At 36.5% G+C, this 16,351-nt stretch overlaps 2 protein-coding genes across 2 annotated transcripts; both read right to left on the reverse strand.

The window, feature by feature from the left end:
- Positions 1-864: 864 nt before the first annotated feature.
- Positions 865-1,691, reverse strand: LOC109190277. Its single transcript, XM_019340752.1, has 3 exons — positions 1,533-1,691; positions 1,252-1,444; positions 865-1,151 (listed from the first exon to the last, which is right to left on the reverse strand). Exons 1-3 carry the CDS (start codon positions 1,689-1,691, stop codon positions 865-867), a joined length of 639 nt encoding a protein of 212 aa, XP_019196297.1.
- A 13,169-nt stretch (positions 1,692-14,860) lies between these two features.
- Positions 14,861-15,837, reverse strand: LOC109190279. The gene is made up of 3 exons (XM_019340753.1): positions 15,673-15,837; positions 15,376-15,571; positions 14,861-15,201 (listed from the first exon to the last, which is right to left on the reverse strand). The coding sequence occupies exons 1-3, from the start codon at positions 15,835-15,837 to the stop codon at positions 14,861-14,863; spliced, it is 702 nt and encodes a 233-aa protein (XP_019196298.1).
- Positions 15,838-16,351: the final 514 nt, after the last annotated feature.

Below are 16,351 nucleotides of genomic sequence, written 5' to 3' on the forward strand. Positions count from 1 at the left end.
CATAACAAGTTTGCGACCTAGCATTATGGGGATAAAACAAATATGATGACCTTGAAGGATTTTGAACAAGTTTAGAGGGGTCAGGAGTGAATAGACTTGTTAGATTTTTTTATTTTTTTTTATGAAATCGAGTGACTTTGGGAAATTAAAATTTCAAAGTACTCCTTAGACTGGCATTCAAATTTTAATGAACTTCCGCTAATAAACATGTATATATATATATATATATATATATATATATATATATATATATATATATATAAAGTTCAAACCAAAAAAAAAAAGAATTTCAATAATCAAATTAAAATTACAAAATTAGGTTTCACTCGGCTCCGCCACTTCAAACTGTGACCTAAAATCCGTGTCCACAATTACTCTTCACTGCTCACTCTCACAGCTCTTCATTATCAACATCAATTTACTCATAATCTCCTTTAAATTTAACGCAAAAATAAAAAATAAAATAAGTAACATATGGTGGAAAATGAGCTGGTTAGTTGAAAGGAAAAAAAAATCATAGAAATTAATTAAAGTTTTCTTGCGTGCATGGTGTGTGCATGTTATGTGCAGTGAAAACAAAGGGGGATACACATGCATATAACGATTATATTGGTCTCTAATTGACTACTCAAAAGTTATAAAACCAACACTTGTTATATGGGACTTATCAATTTAAAAATAAGGATAAACTATTAAATAGAATGAAGAAATGCTAATAAAGTAAAGCATGAACATTAAAGTTTTTTCCTCTTCAAAAGTGAATTCAACATTGACATTGTCAAAAAACTCATCAAAATACTTCCTTATCAGCCTTAACAATAATTTTTATATATTAATCTATGTGAAGAGTGGTGAGAATGGGATTTATTTTGTTGCAATTTTGGGAGAGCCATTTGGATTGCATGTAGGTAGCTTTAGGGACTGTTTGGCTGCTTCACAGAGGAGAGAGATTATGGTGTGGAGTCTATGCTCAGTTCCTACAAAAATACAAGGAAGAAAGCTTGAAAGTTCCTTGTAGGCTTCTGTAGGCCTCGCCACCTCAAACTGAGACCTCAAATCTGTCTCCACAATTACCCTTAACTGCTCCCTCTCACTCTCACTGCTCTTCATCATCACATCAATGTACTCATAATCCCCAGTAAATTTGAATGCTTCAATAACACAACAATAAAAATAAAATCAGTAATATATATAGTGTAAAATGGGCAGGTTGAAAGCAAAAAACCAGAGAAAATTAATATTTTTATGGACCTGATGAACGAGCAGAAGTTTTGACGCCATAAGTCTTACAAAGTGAAGCATCATAACCATCCATTCTCAATCTTGAAACCATCCATTTCCTAAGCTCTTTGGGCTCCATTTTGATCTCCTCAGCTTCTCTCCAGTAAGACATGATCTTTTCAAGAATCTCAGTTTCTGCTTCTGTAGCATTCTCAAGAATCTCCTGTTAACCAAAACAACCCAGAGTATAGCTAGCTTCACATAATTAATTTCTCTTTGAGGAAAAAAAAATGAAATTAAGATAGATGCACCTGGAGAGAGAGTTGGTGTTCTTCAACTTGGTGTGGTTGATCATCAGAAGAGTTTTCATTATAATCATTGTATCCAGCTGCAGAAATGAAAGATGAATCTGGCTCCAAGAAATCTCTGACCATCTCAGAAAGCTCATCATCTTCTCCAGAGATATCCATTGCTTCCATGCTGTTCTGGGTGTCTGGGACTCTGGGTGATATATGTGTGTTTATATGTATATACTATACATAATATGCATGCAGAGTTTGTCCCCAGGTCATAGGCCCTAGTACGCGGATAAAACGAAAATGATAAGGTTTAACATTCAAACACTACAGTATCATGGTTAATTGAAAGAAGAAATGAAAAAGTAACCTGATTTATTGAATAAAGAAAAGAAAAGAAAAATAATAAGAACTGTCATTCAGTTTTTTATTGTAAAAGGTTAGAGAAAGTTAACACTTAACATAGGAACATAATATTGCTTGAAAGAAATTCATGGGAAAAAGAAAAATGATAAGTATAAACGTTTTTCCTTCTGTATTTTGAGTATACCACTCTGTTTGATTAATATTATCTATGAAAACAAAATGAGGTTGTTGATAGTTTTGTTAAGTTGGCGTGCCATTTCGTCAATGAGTGAAATATTTGGCATGAGATTCTTCCACACAAGATGAATTCTTGTGAGAAGCTACTAGTATATGATTTTCCCTTCTTATTTTACATAAAAAAAAAATTTTAAAAGTTTAATAGCATTCAAAACCTTTTTAACTTTTTAAAATTCGTTGTTGCAAACAACAGCAAAACTTTGCTATTGTTCACAACAAAAATTGTATGTTGCCCACACAACATGGAAAAGATACTATATATATATATAATACATAATGGCACACAAGAATACATGTAAACATCAGCATTAGAACCCCAGCTCTATTAAATAACAAATCTATGCACGCGACATGCAAACTGTGGCACACGACTACAATCGGCCATTCACACGACATACAGGCTAATGGCACACACTACATCTTTCCTCACAGCGTCTATAATATACTTGTCCTCAAATATGTTAAATTGTTACTTGAGCAAATTTTCTATATAATAATTTTGGGCTCTTCTAGAGTTCTGTGGGTAAAATTTTGATGCTATATGTTTTGTCAAATTTCTTCATACTCATTTTTTATTTATGAAACATAGGTTCTGTTTGGCAGAGCTTTTTTAGGAGCTTATAGCTTATTTTAAGCTACTAATAAGCTATAAGCTCTGTTTGGTAATGTTCCCAAATAAACTCGTAGCTTAAAATAAGAGCTTATTTTGGAACGCTACATTAGGTAGCGTTTCAAAATAAGCTAGTAGCTTCTTAATTTTTTTTCTATCTTTTTCCTTATTATTTTAAAGAAATGACATCATTTACCCTCCCCAATTAAAATCATTTTCTCTTCTCCTTTATTCGCAATTTTCATCGCAATTATTATTATTATTATTATTATTATTATTATTATTATTATTAGATGAAGGAGATTTACAACAATATTGCTATTTCATTATGGAATGCTAGATCATGGTTATGCTAATAATTTTATTTCAAAATGTTAAATTTTTTTTTAAAGACAAAATGTTAAATTTTAATATGTAAACAAACTAATTTAAATTTTATGAAGATGTTCTTTTTGTCTTTTTACATTTATCAACTTATCAAAAAGCTAATTTTACTAAACACTTTCAAGCATAATAGCTCTTCAGTTTTCAGCTCCTAACTTATAGCTTTTCAGTTTTCAACTCCTTTTAAGCTTTCAGCCACCTGATGCGTAGTATATTTGCAAACAAATAATTCTCGGAGTACGAGTTATCGATCCACAGGGAAGTGGTTGTATCAAGCACTAGTTACTAACTTATTCATTAGAGCTAATCCTAACAATTACTTAGATGATTGATTGGCATAAAATAAATAAAATAAAACAGGGGTTCAGGATTTTGAAAACAATTAGAGAGAAGTTGAGATTCATGGGATTCAAGTATTTAATCACCTAGTGCCAATTATCGTTTGCAATATTTAGTTTGGAATTAAGATTTGTGTGGGAATGCAAAGTGGAATCGAATTACTCCCGTAATCTCTATTCCTAGTGAATTTCCACTCCCATGGCTTAAACACCCAATAAGATCAAAGATCAGCATTCAATTATTCCTAATTACTACCATCTCCCGATTGGCAACAATCTAGAATAAACTTCCCCTAATAAGTTTCCCTTTCCCAAGGACCAACCATTAGGTGCAATCGTGTGTGCCCTAATTTATGCCCCAACTCCCATTGGTGACACAAACATGACTATGAAGCTAGTAACTATGGCCATTAATTACAAGCATCAAACAATATTATCACGATTGCAACACAAGTATTAAACCCAAATAATAATATATTAAAGAAACTGAGAGCTCAGGCACATAGGTTCATAAACACTTTTACCCAAGAATCTCTAAAGAATTTAGCCAAGCATGACTAAATTATACATAGCAAATATAAATAAAGAATTACAAATCATCAAAAGAGTACAAGAATTAACCAGACGATTTTCCCAAATCTCCCTAGTCTTCTTCTTGCTTTCCAAGACAACTTGTGGCTCTTGATTTCTCTCCTTCTTGTCTCCAAGAATCTCTAATTCTCTCGGTCCCCTCTTATTAGGGTTGAGGAAGGAGGGATTTTATAGTGGGTACAAGGTTGAGATGAAATAGGAATCTTGTACCAAATTGGACTCAAATTCTAATTCCTATATTTAAATAAAGAAATTGTCGTCTTTAATGATATTTAAAATTTGGAAGATTCCTTGAATTGCTAACTTTTAATATGGAGATATGAGCCTTGAAATCCGCGCAATTGATATTAGGAAAAGAGATCTCGCGCTTGTATTGAATTTTGCCTAGCTGCGCCACTTTAAGCGTCTGTTTTTATCCCAGAAACAGACGCATATTCGACGCGTCGAGACTTCCTGTGCGCGAATTAGTTAGCTACTGGAAAATTTCGACGTGTCGAGCCCTTGGCTCGACGCGTCGAGCCCACTGGGCCCCGAACTCATCCAAAATTGCTCCAAACTCATCTTTGAACTCCCCTTGGTCATATCTTTGACCTAAAATGGTTCAAAAACACTAACAAACACCGTAAAATATTCAAAACAAGTGCGAACCATAATTAAATGATAATAGCAAGGAAAACATGTATTAAATAAGCAAAATTAAAGAGCTTAATTACTGTGATGATTCAAAATAACCATAAAAACAAGCACAGATGTGATAACATCACCACCTTTTCAGCTAGGTTTGCCAAACATAGCCATAAGCTTCATTGTTTTCATATAGGACATTAGGGGTAATACATCACGTGCATAATTAGTTTGCGACCTAGCATTATGGGGATTAAACAAATATGATTACCGGATTTTGAACAAGTTTAGAGGGGTCAAGAGTGAATAGACTTGTTAGATTTTAATTTTAATTCTTTTTTTTTTTTTTTTTAAATCGAGTGACTTTGGGAAATTAAAATTTTAAAGTACTCCTTAGACTGGCATTCAGATTTTAATTACTTAGTCAAAACTAATTTTAGTGAATAGGCATCTGAATATAAATTGTTAACCCTTTTTAATGCCTTAGACACATGGTTTGGTTGCTTGACTTCTTAGACTTCTTGATTCATGAACTATTCGGTTAGTCTACCTCTCGAGTTAAGCTAGTATCTGATTATTTTACTTTCAGGTGGTATAATCCAACCCTTTGTAAAGACTATGTGGATCAGTGGATGTGAGTCTTTATTCAAAAAGTTTCTAAGTCTAGCAAATGAAAAAAGAGTTAAACATCTAATTTCATAGTATAATTGATATCATCAAAATTTATTATACAAAATTCCTAACAATTTTTTCAATTTGTAAGATGTCAAAACCTATAGTCCTCCTATACATACGCTCATTTTATGGTTTATTATTTGAACTAACTTGTCATGCAATTTGACATTTTCATTAAGTGTGTATATATATATATATATATATATATATATATATATATATATATATATTACATAACTTTGAGTTTGACACTGAGAGAATTCTTAAAAAAAAATAACTCAACAATAAATTAAAGTATAAATTTAAATGAACTTCCACTAATAAAAATGTACATATATAGAGTTCAAACCAAAAAAAAAATTTCAATAATCAAATTAAAATTACAAAATTAGGCTTCACTCAGCTTCGCAACTTCAAACTGTGACCTAAAATCCGTGTCCACAATTACTCTTCACTGCTCACTCTCACAACTCTTCATTATGACATCAATTTACTCATAATCTCCTTTAAATTTAACGACAAAAATAAAAAAATAAAATCAGTAACATATGGTGGAAAATGGGCTATTTAGTTGAAAGAAAAAAAAAATCATAGAAATTAATTAAAGTTCTCTTGCGTGCATGGTGTGTGCATGTTATGTGCAGTGAAAACAAAGGGAGAAATTAAAATGTTTTTATGGACCTGATGAGTGCAAGAAGTCTTATGTATGTTCTCCAGAGATACACATGCATGCATATAATGATTATATTGGTCTCTAATTGACTGTTCAAAAGTCATAAAACTAACACTTTGTTATATGGGACTTATCAATTTAAAAATAGGGATAAACTATTAAATAGAATGAAGAAATGATAATAAAGTAAAGCAGGAACATTAATGTTTTTTCCTCTTCAAAAGTGAATTCAACATTGACATTGTCACAGAACTCATCAAAAAACTTCCTTATCAGCCTTAACAATAAATTTTTTTTAAACATTTTATATATTAATCAATGTGAAGAGTGGTGAGAAAGGGATTATTTTGTTGCAATTTTGAGAGAGCCATTTGGATTGCATGTAGCTAGCTTTCCTCCAAGGTGGAACATGAAGCCCACTCTCCTTTAGGGATTGTTTGGCAGCTTCAAAGAGGAGAGAGATTATACTAATTATTATTATAGTGTGGAGTCTATGCTCAGTTCCTACAAAAATACAAGGATCACTACCAAAAAATGTGAAAATAGCGACGGACCCATTTCGTTGTTAATGTAGCGATGGAATAGCGACAACGTAGTGACGGAGTTTCATTTTTTTTTTTTATTAAATGGACATTTACCAACGGATTAGCGATGGATTTTACGACGGAATATTTCCGTCGTTAAATACGTAGCTAATTTTAGCGGTAAATTTCCGCGCAAAAATTAGAGACAAATTTGCGACGAATTTTTCACGGGTTAAGTCTATAATTTTATTTGCTACAAATTAGCTCAAATCCGTCGCTAGAATTTTAAGCGAGATTCATTTGTGTTATTACTGTAGCGACAGAGTCTTAAATCCGTCGCTAGATTTAGAACTCCGATTTTTTGGTGTTTTTTAGCGACGGATTGAAAATCCGTCGTTAGATTTAGAATGTTAGTTTTATTCGTATATATAGTGTAGCGACGGATTTAAAGATCCGCCGTTAAAATAACTACGGATCTTAAAATCCGTCGCAAAATTACAAGGTGGTTACTTAAATGTTGGTCATTGATTTTCTTTTTATAAATAAAAAATAGCGACGGATTATGACATCCGCAGCTATGTACGTGCTACTCAAACACGGAACATCATTTTTTTAAAAGAAATATAACGACGGATTTTTCCCTATTTAGCAACGGAATTGATCCGTCGCTATTTTTGCATTTTTTTGTAGTGAAGAATGCTTGAAAGCTCCTTGTAGGCTTCTGTAGGCCTCGCCACCTCAAACTGAGACCTCAAATCTGTCTCCACAATTACTCTTAACTGCTCCCTCTCACTCTCACTGCTCTTCATCATCACATCAATGTACTCATAATCCCCAGTAAAATGGGCTGGTTAGTTAAAAGGAAAAATAATAATCATAAAAATTAATTAAAGCTCTCTTGCGTGCATGGTGTGTGCATGTTATGTGCAGTGAAAACAAAGGGATAAATTATAATTGATTTATTCTAAACTTTATTAAATTGGTAACGTATGAAATGATTATTTTGAAATATGTTAACTGATATCAATGTATTTGATTTAGTACTTCAAGTCTTTAACGATAGTTGCTCCCCGCACTATTTAATCCTGGCTCCGCTCCTGCTGATAAGTGCGCAGAAATTTTGAGCAAGAAGTCTTATGTTCTCCAGAGATACACATGCATATATTGCTTCAATGCCTTTCTTCTATCTAAAATTAGAATTGAATGTGTAGTTTCTGAAAACTGTACTTGCCGTTGTGTGTGATGTATATATACGCGGAGATAAGGAAAATGATAATGGAAAAAGGCATTACACTATTGTGATTAATTTGGTCCTGTGGCTTAAGAGTCTCGGCCAACTTGAGTTCTCAATTTTTATTTCCGAGATAAATAGTGCTCCACTTTGATTTTTTATTTTCAAATTTAGTTTTTCTAGCGAAACTCACCGAAAGTACCACATCTCAGTCAAACCGAAATATTATCAATAAGGTAGGTGGAAGAATTTCACCTTATGGTTAACTTCTCGGTTTGACCGAGAAGTGATACTTATGTCGGGAATGACCGAGAAGTGGTACTTCCCTTATATTTGGTTAATTATGTTATTATGAATTTAAATATAAAAAAAATGAAAATATGATAAAATGTACACTATACTAATATAGTTGTACTTTCCTTATATTTTGGTTAATTATAAGTATGTATCATAGGATACAAATTTAAACTTAAAATTTTGTGTGGTTAATATAGTGTTTAATAATGTACATATTTATATAATATAAATTCATAAATTTATATAATTAAATTAATATATTCTTGATTGGCCCATTGGATTAGCATGGCTTTGTCTAAGCACTAGTAAAGAAGGGGGGTGCTTTTAGGGCAAATTAATTGAAGTGTGTTAAAATTAACATGCAATTCTCAAAATGTGACGGTCTGAAAAGGTGGACGATTTTAGGAAAAGGATGTTTGAGACTTGCGTTTGAGTTCAGAAACGCAAATGGGAATTGATTTTGATGTATAAAATACAGCCGGCTGAGTCAAAAAAAAAAAAAGAAAAAAAAAAAAAGAGAAAAGAATGCAACACTTATTTATTGAAGGGTCGCGTATAGTTAGTCTATCTCTACTTTAAATTAATCTCTTTCACATATCTATCTCGCCTCTCTTTTCTCAATGTTTCTCTCCTTCTCAGATCTGGATCTCGACTCCTCTTCCACAGATTTGGGTTTAGCCTTTCTTCTTCTTTTCCCTCTCATCTCTCTCTCTCTCTCTACTTTGCCCACTGCAGATTGCATGGAAGCTTTTGTTAGAGATGAAGGCGAGAAGCCATATCTGGATATGTTTAGCGCGGATTCTTTGAAGAACGACATCGCGTAAAGCCATATTTTGATGGGCTTGATGTTAACGTTCTCACTATTAGGACTATATTATTCATATTAGACTAGGACTATATTATTCATATTAGACTAGGACTATATTATTCGTGTTAGACTAGGACTCTATCTAGTATCTATATATTCGCTCTCTGTACTCTCAGACATCATGATTGAATTCAATCTTCTGAACGGACCGTTACCGAGACTTCCCCTATGCCCACCAGGAATAGCCTCTCATCGGCTCATCACTTTGTTTCCTTGAAACTGGCCGGCCTCCCATAATTATCTTTTTTGGCAGACGCAGATGCTACCGTTTCTAGAAGGTCAAGGTCTTCTCGGCTTCAACTATGGAAGTATACCGTACCCGGTCACAGCGCCGGTCGCTGCCGCCGACATTGTTGCTTCGACTGCCGACAGTCTAGCGGCGGCGGGCGACCTCGTGGCTCAGCGCGCAGGTGGCTTGGAGGAGGCAAGACAAAGTTATCTTATCCCTCTTAATTTCGACTCTTTCGAAGGAGACGATGCGGTTCGCCATTGGTCGTTCTACTTCATGGCAGCATCTCTGGCTCACCATCGACAAATCTCTCGCCTCTTCCTCGCGTTCTCGGGCGTTGCGATTATTCGGTGAGTTGCAAGCCCTTCGACAGGGTGATTCCTCCATCGCAGATTATATTGGTTATGCACAGCTGTTGATTGATGATTTAGCTCTTGCCAGTCGCGATGTTATGTTAGACAATCAGAACTTATACGTATTTTGTGGATTGCGGTCTGAGTTTCGTCCGCTTGTGGCAACCTTGGCTCGGGGTGCTGCGGTCCTGCTTGCAGAGGTGGCGGATTTCTTGGTGTCACAGGAGTGGATTTGTGCTGACGATAGAGTCGGCGGTGTACCGCCGGTTGCGATGGCCACTGGCCGAGGCGGTGCGGCCCCTAGTCACAGTGGCCGTGGCAACGTGACGCAGCAACAAAGTCGCGGTCGATGCTTGGGCGGCGGCAGACGTGGTCGCAGTCGCGGGCGTGGCTCGAGCACGGGTCCTTGGTGCCAAATCTGCAACAAACAAGGACACGAGGGTCTCTCGTGTTGGCATCGTTTCTCAACCCCCCCCCCCCCCCCCCCCCCCCGGCTCCTCAAGCGAATGTGGCTGGCTCTGGTGAGAATAGTGACCAGAGCGGTCCTCATTAGTTGTTCCCAGACACTAGTGCTACGAATCATGCTACCCCTGATTCATCCTTGATGACTTCTGCGACAAGCAATGTTGAAAAAATCGCTAGGCGCCCTCTAGGCGCCTGGGGACCGCCTAGGAGCCCGGGCGCATAGCGCCTAGGTGCCGATTAATTGGCGCCTAGGCGCGATTTTTGCAACAGTGGCGACAAGTTATGATGGCCCGGAAACTCTGCGAGTCGGTAGTGGTACATGTTTGCCTATTGTTAATGTTGGTTCCGCTTCGTTAGCCACTGATTCTAGGTCGTTTAAGTTGCATGATGTTTTGCATGTCCCTGGTCTCTCTTCTTCTTTATTATCTGTTCAACATTTTGCGAAATAAAATAATGTTTTCTTTGAGTTTCACCCTCTTTGTTTTTATGTGAAGGACATTTTGACCAAGAAGGTTCTTTTTAAGGGACATGTGTCTGGAGGTCTCTACACATGGCCTGCGTCTTCTGCCTCCCCTGCTTCGTTTGTTGCTGCGAGATCCTCTTACGTTTGGCACATGCGGTTGGGGCACCCTCATTCTCGAGTCTTGCGTCATACTCTACCGTCTTCGTCTGTTAGTACATTTAATTTTAGTGAACTTCCCATTGTATGTTCCTCTTGTCAATTGGGAAAATCTTCTTGTTTTCCTTTATCTCGTGTTGAAACTACTAGTACGCATCCTTTGGAATTAATATATTCAAATATCTGGGGCCCTGCACCATTACTTTATGCGACTGGCTTTAAATATTTTGTGTTATTTGTGGATGATTACACTCGTTATATGTGATATTATCCAATGCGTGAAAAGTCTGATTTGTATGCTATATTTGATAAGTTTTGGTCACTTGTTGAATGTTTTTTTTTTTTCGCAAGATTATTTCTTTTCAGTCTGATTTAGGGGGAGAATATAAAAAGCTTGGTTCCACTCTTGCTTCGCTGGGTATTCATCACAGGCAATCCTGTGCGTATATTCACGAGCAGAATGGTCGAGTGGAACGCATGCATCGTCATGTTGTTGAGATAGGGTTGTCTTTAATGGCTTAAGCATCTGTCCCGTCTCATTTTTGGGACTATGCTTTTGAAACTGCTGTGTATCTAATTAATAAAATGCCTACTCGTGTTCTGTCTGATGAGTCTCCTCATTTTGGTTTGCATCGATCTCCCCCGTCCTACTCTTACTTGCGAGTATTTGTTTGTTTGTGTTTTCCTGTCCTTCGTCCATATAATCGCAATAAACTCCAGTTTCGTTCGTCTCTCTTTGTTTTTCTAGGTTATCCTCCGTCTTACCGTGGCTACCGCTGTTTGGATACTAACACTAACAAGGTTTTTATCTGTTGCCACGTGCGATTCGATGAGATTGTGTTTCCCTTTGTTTCTCCTGTTGCCTCGTAGGTTGCTAGACCATGTTCCGAACCATGTGCTGCTGCACCGGTTGTGATGTGCCGAGGTAGTGGTGTCTTGGCCACGGCTATTGATGGCGCTCGGATGAGCCCATGTCAGCTTCTGGCGATGGTGACGATAATGGTCCCGAGCAGTCCGCATTGAGTGAGCGGACTGTCTCAAACCAGCAGGTTGAGCAGCGCGGCCTGACGTCCTCGGTGAGCCACTCCTCCTCCTCGGTCGCATGCTATGAACACTCGTAGCTCGGGTCCGCATCAACATGTCGCCTTAACCACCATTTCTACCATAGCACCTGAGCCTACTTGTTACTCTCAGGCGGTCAAGTTTCCTGAGTGGCGTGATGCGATGGACGCAGAGTTCAATGCCTTGGTCTATAATCATACGTGGCGTCTTGTTCTGTTTCAACCAGGTATTAATGTTATTGGTTGCAAGTGACTTTTTAGAACCAAACGGAAGGCCGATGGTTCAATAGAACGTCACAAAGCTAGATTGGTGGCCAAGGGTTTTAACCAGGTTGCTGGAGAAGACTTTTTTGAGACCTTTAGTCCTGTGGTTAAGCCCACTACGGTACGCCTTCTCTTATCTTTAGCCGTATCTCGTGGGTGGACTATTCGCCAGTTGGATATTCACAATGCTTTTTTAAATGGCGAGCTAGCTGAGACTGTTTACAAGCGACAACCACCTGGTTATGAGGACAAGTCGTTAACTGATCATGTGTGTTTGCTTAAAAAATCTCTATACGGGCTCAAACAGGCTCCGCGTGCTTGGTTCACAAGGTTACATGATTTTCTTGTCTCTGTGGACTTCTCGCCCTCAAAGACGGATGTGTCTCTCTTTATCTATTCTCGTGACAATATTCGTCTTTATTTCTTGGTGTATGTTGATGACATTTTGATTATGGGTTCTGACTCAGATCGTGTTACTTCTTTTATTGATAAATTAGCCTTTGAGTTTAAGGTTCGTGATATGGGTGTGCCTTCTTTCTTTTTGGGTATTGAAACTGTCCCGTTATCTGGCAGTATGTTTTTATCACAACAACGGTACATGAAGGATATTCTCAAACGTGCTGGCATGGTGGACTGCAAGCTCGTCGTCACGCCCGTCTCTTCTGCGAAAATCACTGACGAAGTTGTCGTTCCCTATGCCGATCCTACATAGTACAGGTGTCTTGCAGGTGCTCTCTAGTATCTTACGGTAACTCGTCCTGATTTATCTTATGCTGTTAATCTCTTGTGTCAACACATGCATGCTCCCACTACTACGGACTGGGCCTCTCTAAAAAGAGTCCTGCGGTATGTCAAGGGCACCCTGAATCTTGGTCTGCGTATTTCTCGATCTACATCTATGGATATTCACGCCTATTTTGACTCAGATTGGGCTGGCAATCCGAATGATCGCAAGTCTACTAGTGGCTTTGCTGTGTTCTTGGGCAATAATCTTATATCTTGGGTTTGTCGGAAGCAACGGACTGTGGCACGTTCTTCCACTGAAGCAGAATACAATGGACTAGCTGATGTATCTGCAGAGGTTACATTATGGCTTGTTTCCCTGTTACACGAAATCGGCATCCCTCTGCGTCTCATCCTCGACAATGGTGTGATAATTTGGGAGCTACTTACTTATGTGTCTATCCAGTGTTTCATGCCCGCACGAAGCACATTGTGGTTGACTATCATTTTGTTCGAGATAAAGTAGCTAAAAAGGAGTTAGAGGTGCACTTTATTTCAACCAAAGATCAACTAGCGGATATCTTTACAAAGTCTCTTTCGTCTATGCTTTTTAATTCTCTCCGTGACAAGCTCAATGTTTTGGCTACCCAACCTTGTGCTTGAGTGTGAGTATTAGGACTATATTATTCATATTAGACTAGGACTATATTATTCGTGTTGGACTATGACTCTATGTAGTATCTATATATTCGCTCTCTGTACTTTCAGACATCATGATTGAATTCAATACTTTTACATACATTCTCATCCTCACCAAGAAAAACTAATGGTAGATTATAATTGGAAATGATTCAATATTTTAAAAATTAACACCCTGTTTAGTAACATAGTTGGTTTCTCAATCAATTTTGATTTGTTTTACCAATATTAACTGTTTAACTTGGTTAAATAGTCCATATGAATGTTTGATTATTAATTTTTTGCAACAATTTATTATTTTAAAATGCTAAAATTCAAAAAGTTAATTAAAACGATATTTTTTGAGAAAATATAATCAAGCTAATAATTAATTTACTAAACATTTTTCTACAATTAACAGTGAGACGATTAAATCCAAAATTAACTCTAAAATTGGAAGAAACTACACAGTTCCTCCAATATTTTCCCCATCTAGACAGTATGTTAGTGTTTTATTTCTTTAACAAAAATCCTAACATATAATTGACAATATTATTATGGCAAATTAAGATAGAGTTTAGCTTGGTGTCTATCTGTCCTTAAAGAAGACTGATTGATCAGTAAAATCAACAGACGCAAGCCACCGAAGATCTGATAAAGGAAAGTTTCTAAAAGCTGGAACGCGGTTATGAGACGATGGTTTTGGAAAGAATATCAGCGAATCAGCTTGAGAGGTATGGACCAAACCTTAAGATTTCTTTCTTCACAAAAAGTCCTACCATCTACAATCAGAGATATATTTGGAGAGTGTCCAAATCAAAGAAGTATATACATACTTACTCGCTCAGAAGTTAGGGTTGCATTGATTGAAGCCGCAACACTCTATACTAAACAGAACACACATGCCTCTTCTCAAGACAATAAGTTCTTAGTGATTACGATGAAGAATTTGAGAAGTATCAACGTTGCTTAAACGATAGGACGCGAAGATCACTCAGTTGTGCGAACAACGTGGGACTGCGTCATTGAAGCGGACTGCATCAGAGTTAGCTCTCCAATTGAAGGGATTTCATTGGACTTCTGAATGCTTGGCTCTCCGACTTCAACAATCCACTAAACCTTTGTAGACTTGGTACTGACCCTGTGTGGGGCACTTGGGTGATATTACTTTTCTCTACCTTTGTACATTGGATTATGAGTTAGTGGATTGGACGCATCGGTGATCGTCCCCCAGATGTAGATACACACTGTATCGAACTAGGTAAACAAACATATGTGTTGATTTACTTTTTGCCTTAGTCTTCCGCATTACACTATATCTACCTTTCTATGACTGGTTAATCGAGAATCTGAAACAGTCAGTCCATTATTCAGTTTAGTAGAAACTAAATCAATATTCAGATTAAGAGAATATGCAAAAGTACACAGTACATTAGGTAATAGTATAAAATTCTTTTGCTTTATATATTAGGAAAAAAAAATAGCCTCAGAAAACATTTTGAAGGACTGAATATATATATTATATATGTGCAATCAGAATGGTGAGAAAGGGATTATTTTGTTGCAATTTTGAGAGAGCCATTTGGATTGCATGTAGGTAGCTTTCCTCCAGGGAGGAACATGAAGCCCACTCTCTTTTAGGGACTGTTTGGCAGCTTCACAGAGGAGAGAGATTATGGTGTGGAGTCTATGCTCAGTTCCTACAAAAATACAAGGAAGAAAGCTTGAAAGCTCCTTGTAGGCTTCTGTAGGCCTCGCCACCTCAAACTGTGACCTCAAATCTGTCTCCACAATTACCCTTAACTGCTCCCCCTCACTCTCATTGTTCTTCATCATCACATCAATATACTCATAATCCCCAGTAAATTTGAATGCTTCAACACAGAATAAAAATAAAATCAGTAATATATATATATATATATATATATATATATATATATATATATATATATATATATATATATATATATATATATATATATATATATATAGTGTAAAATGGGGAGGTTGAAAGCAAAAAATCAGAGAAAATTAATATTTTTATGGACCTGATGATGAGTGAGCAGAAGTTTTGACGCCATAAGTCTTACAAAGTGAAGCATCATAACCATCCATTCTCAATCTTGAAACCATCCATTTCCTAAGCTCTTTGGTCTCCATTTTGATCTCCTCAGCTTCTCTCCAGTAAGACATGATCTTTTCAAGAATCTCAGTTTCTGCTTCTGTAGCATTCTCAAGAATCTCCTGTTAATCGAAAAAACCCAGAGCTTCATTCTCATTGAGAAAAAAAAATTAAATTAAGATCCAAAACTGAATAACAACTAACTATATAAAGATATATGCACCTGGAGAGAGAGTTGGTGTTCTTCAACTTGGTGTGGCTGATCATCAGAAGAGTTTTCGTTATAATCATTATTATATCCAGCTGCAGAAATGAAAGATGAATCTGACTCCAAGAAATCTCTGACCATCTCAGAAAGCTCATCATCTTCTTCTCCAGAGATACGCATTGCTTCCATGCTAATTTTCTTCTATCTAAAATTAGAATATCTGCAGTTGCTGAAAACTTGCTGTTCTGGGTGTCTGGAATGATGTGTGTGTGTATATATATATAATAGGCAGAGTTTGTCCCCAGTTCATAGGCCATAGTACGCGGATAAAACGAAAATGATAAGGTTTAACTTTCAGACACTACAGTATCGTGATTAAATGAAAGAAGAAATGAAAAAGTAATTTGATTTATTGAATAAAGAACTGTCATTCAGTTTTTTATTGTAAAAAGTTAGAGAAAGTTAACACTTAACGACATAGGAACATAGTATTGCTTGAAAGAAATTCATGGGAAAAAGAAAAATGATAAGTATAAACGTTTTTCTTTCTGTATTTTGAGTATACCGCTCTGTTTGATTAATATCTATGGAAACAAAATGAAATTGTTGATAGTTTTGCTAAGTTGGCGTGCCATTTCGTCAATGAGTGAAATATTTGACATGAGATTCTTCCACACAAGATGAATTCTTGTGA

The sequence above is a fragment of the Ipomoea nil genome, unplaced genomic scaffold, assembly GCF_001879475.1.
Source record: "Ipomoea nil cultivar Tokyo-kokei standard unplaced genomic scaffold, Asagao_1.1 scaffold1576, whole genome shotgun sequence".
NCBI lineage: Eukaryota > Viridiplantae > Streptophyta > Magnoliopsida > Solanales > Convolvulaceae > Ipomoea > Ipomoea nil.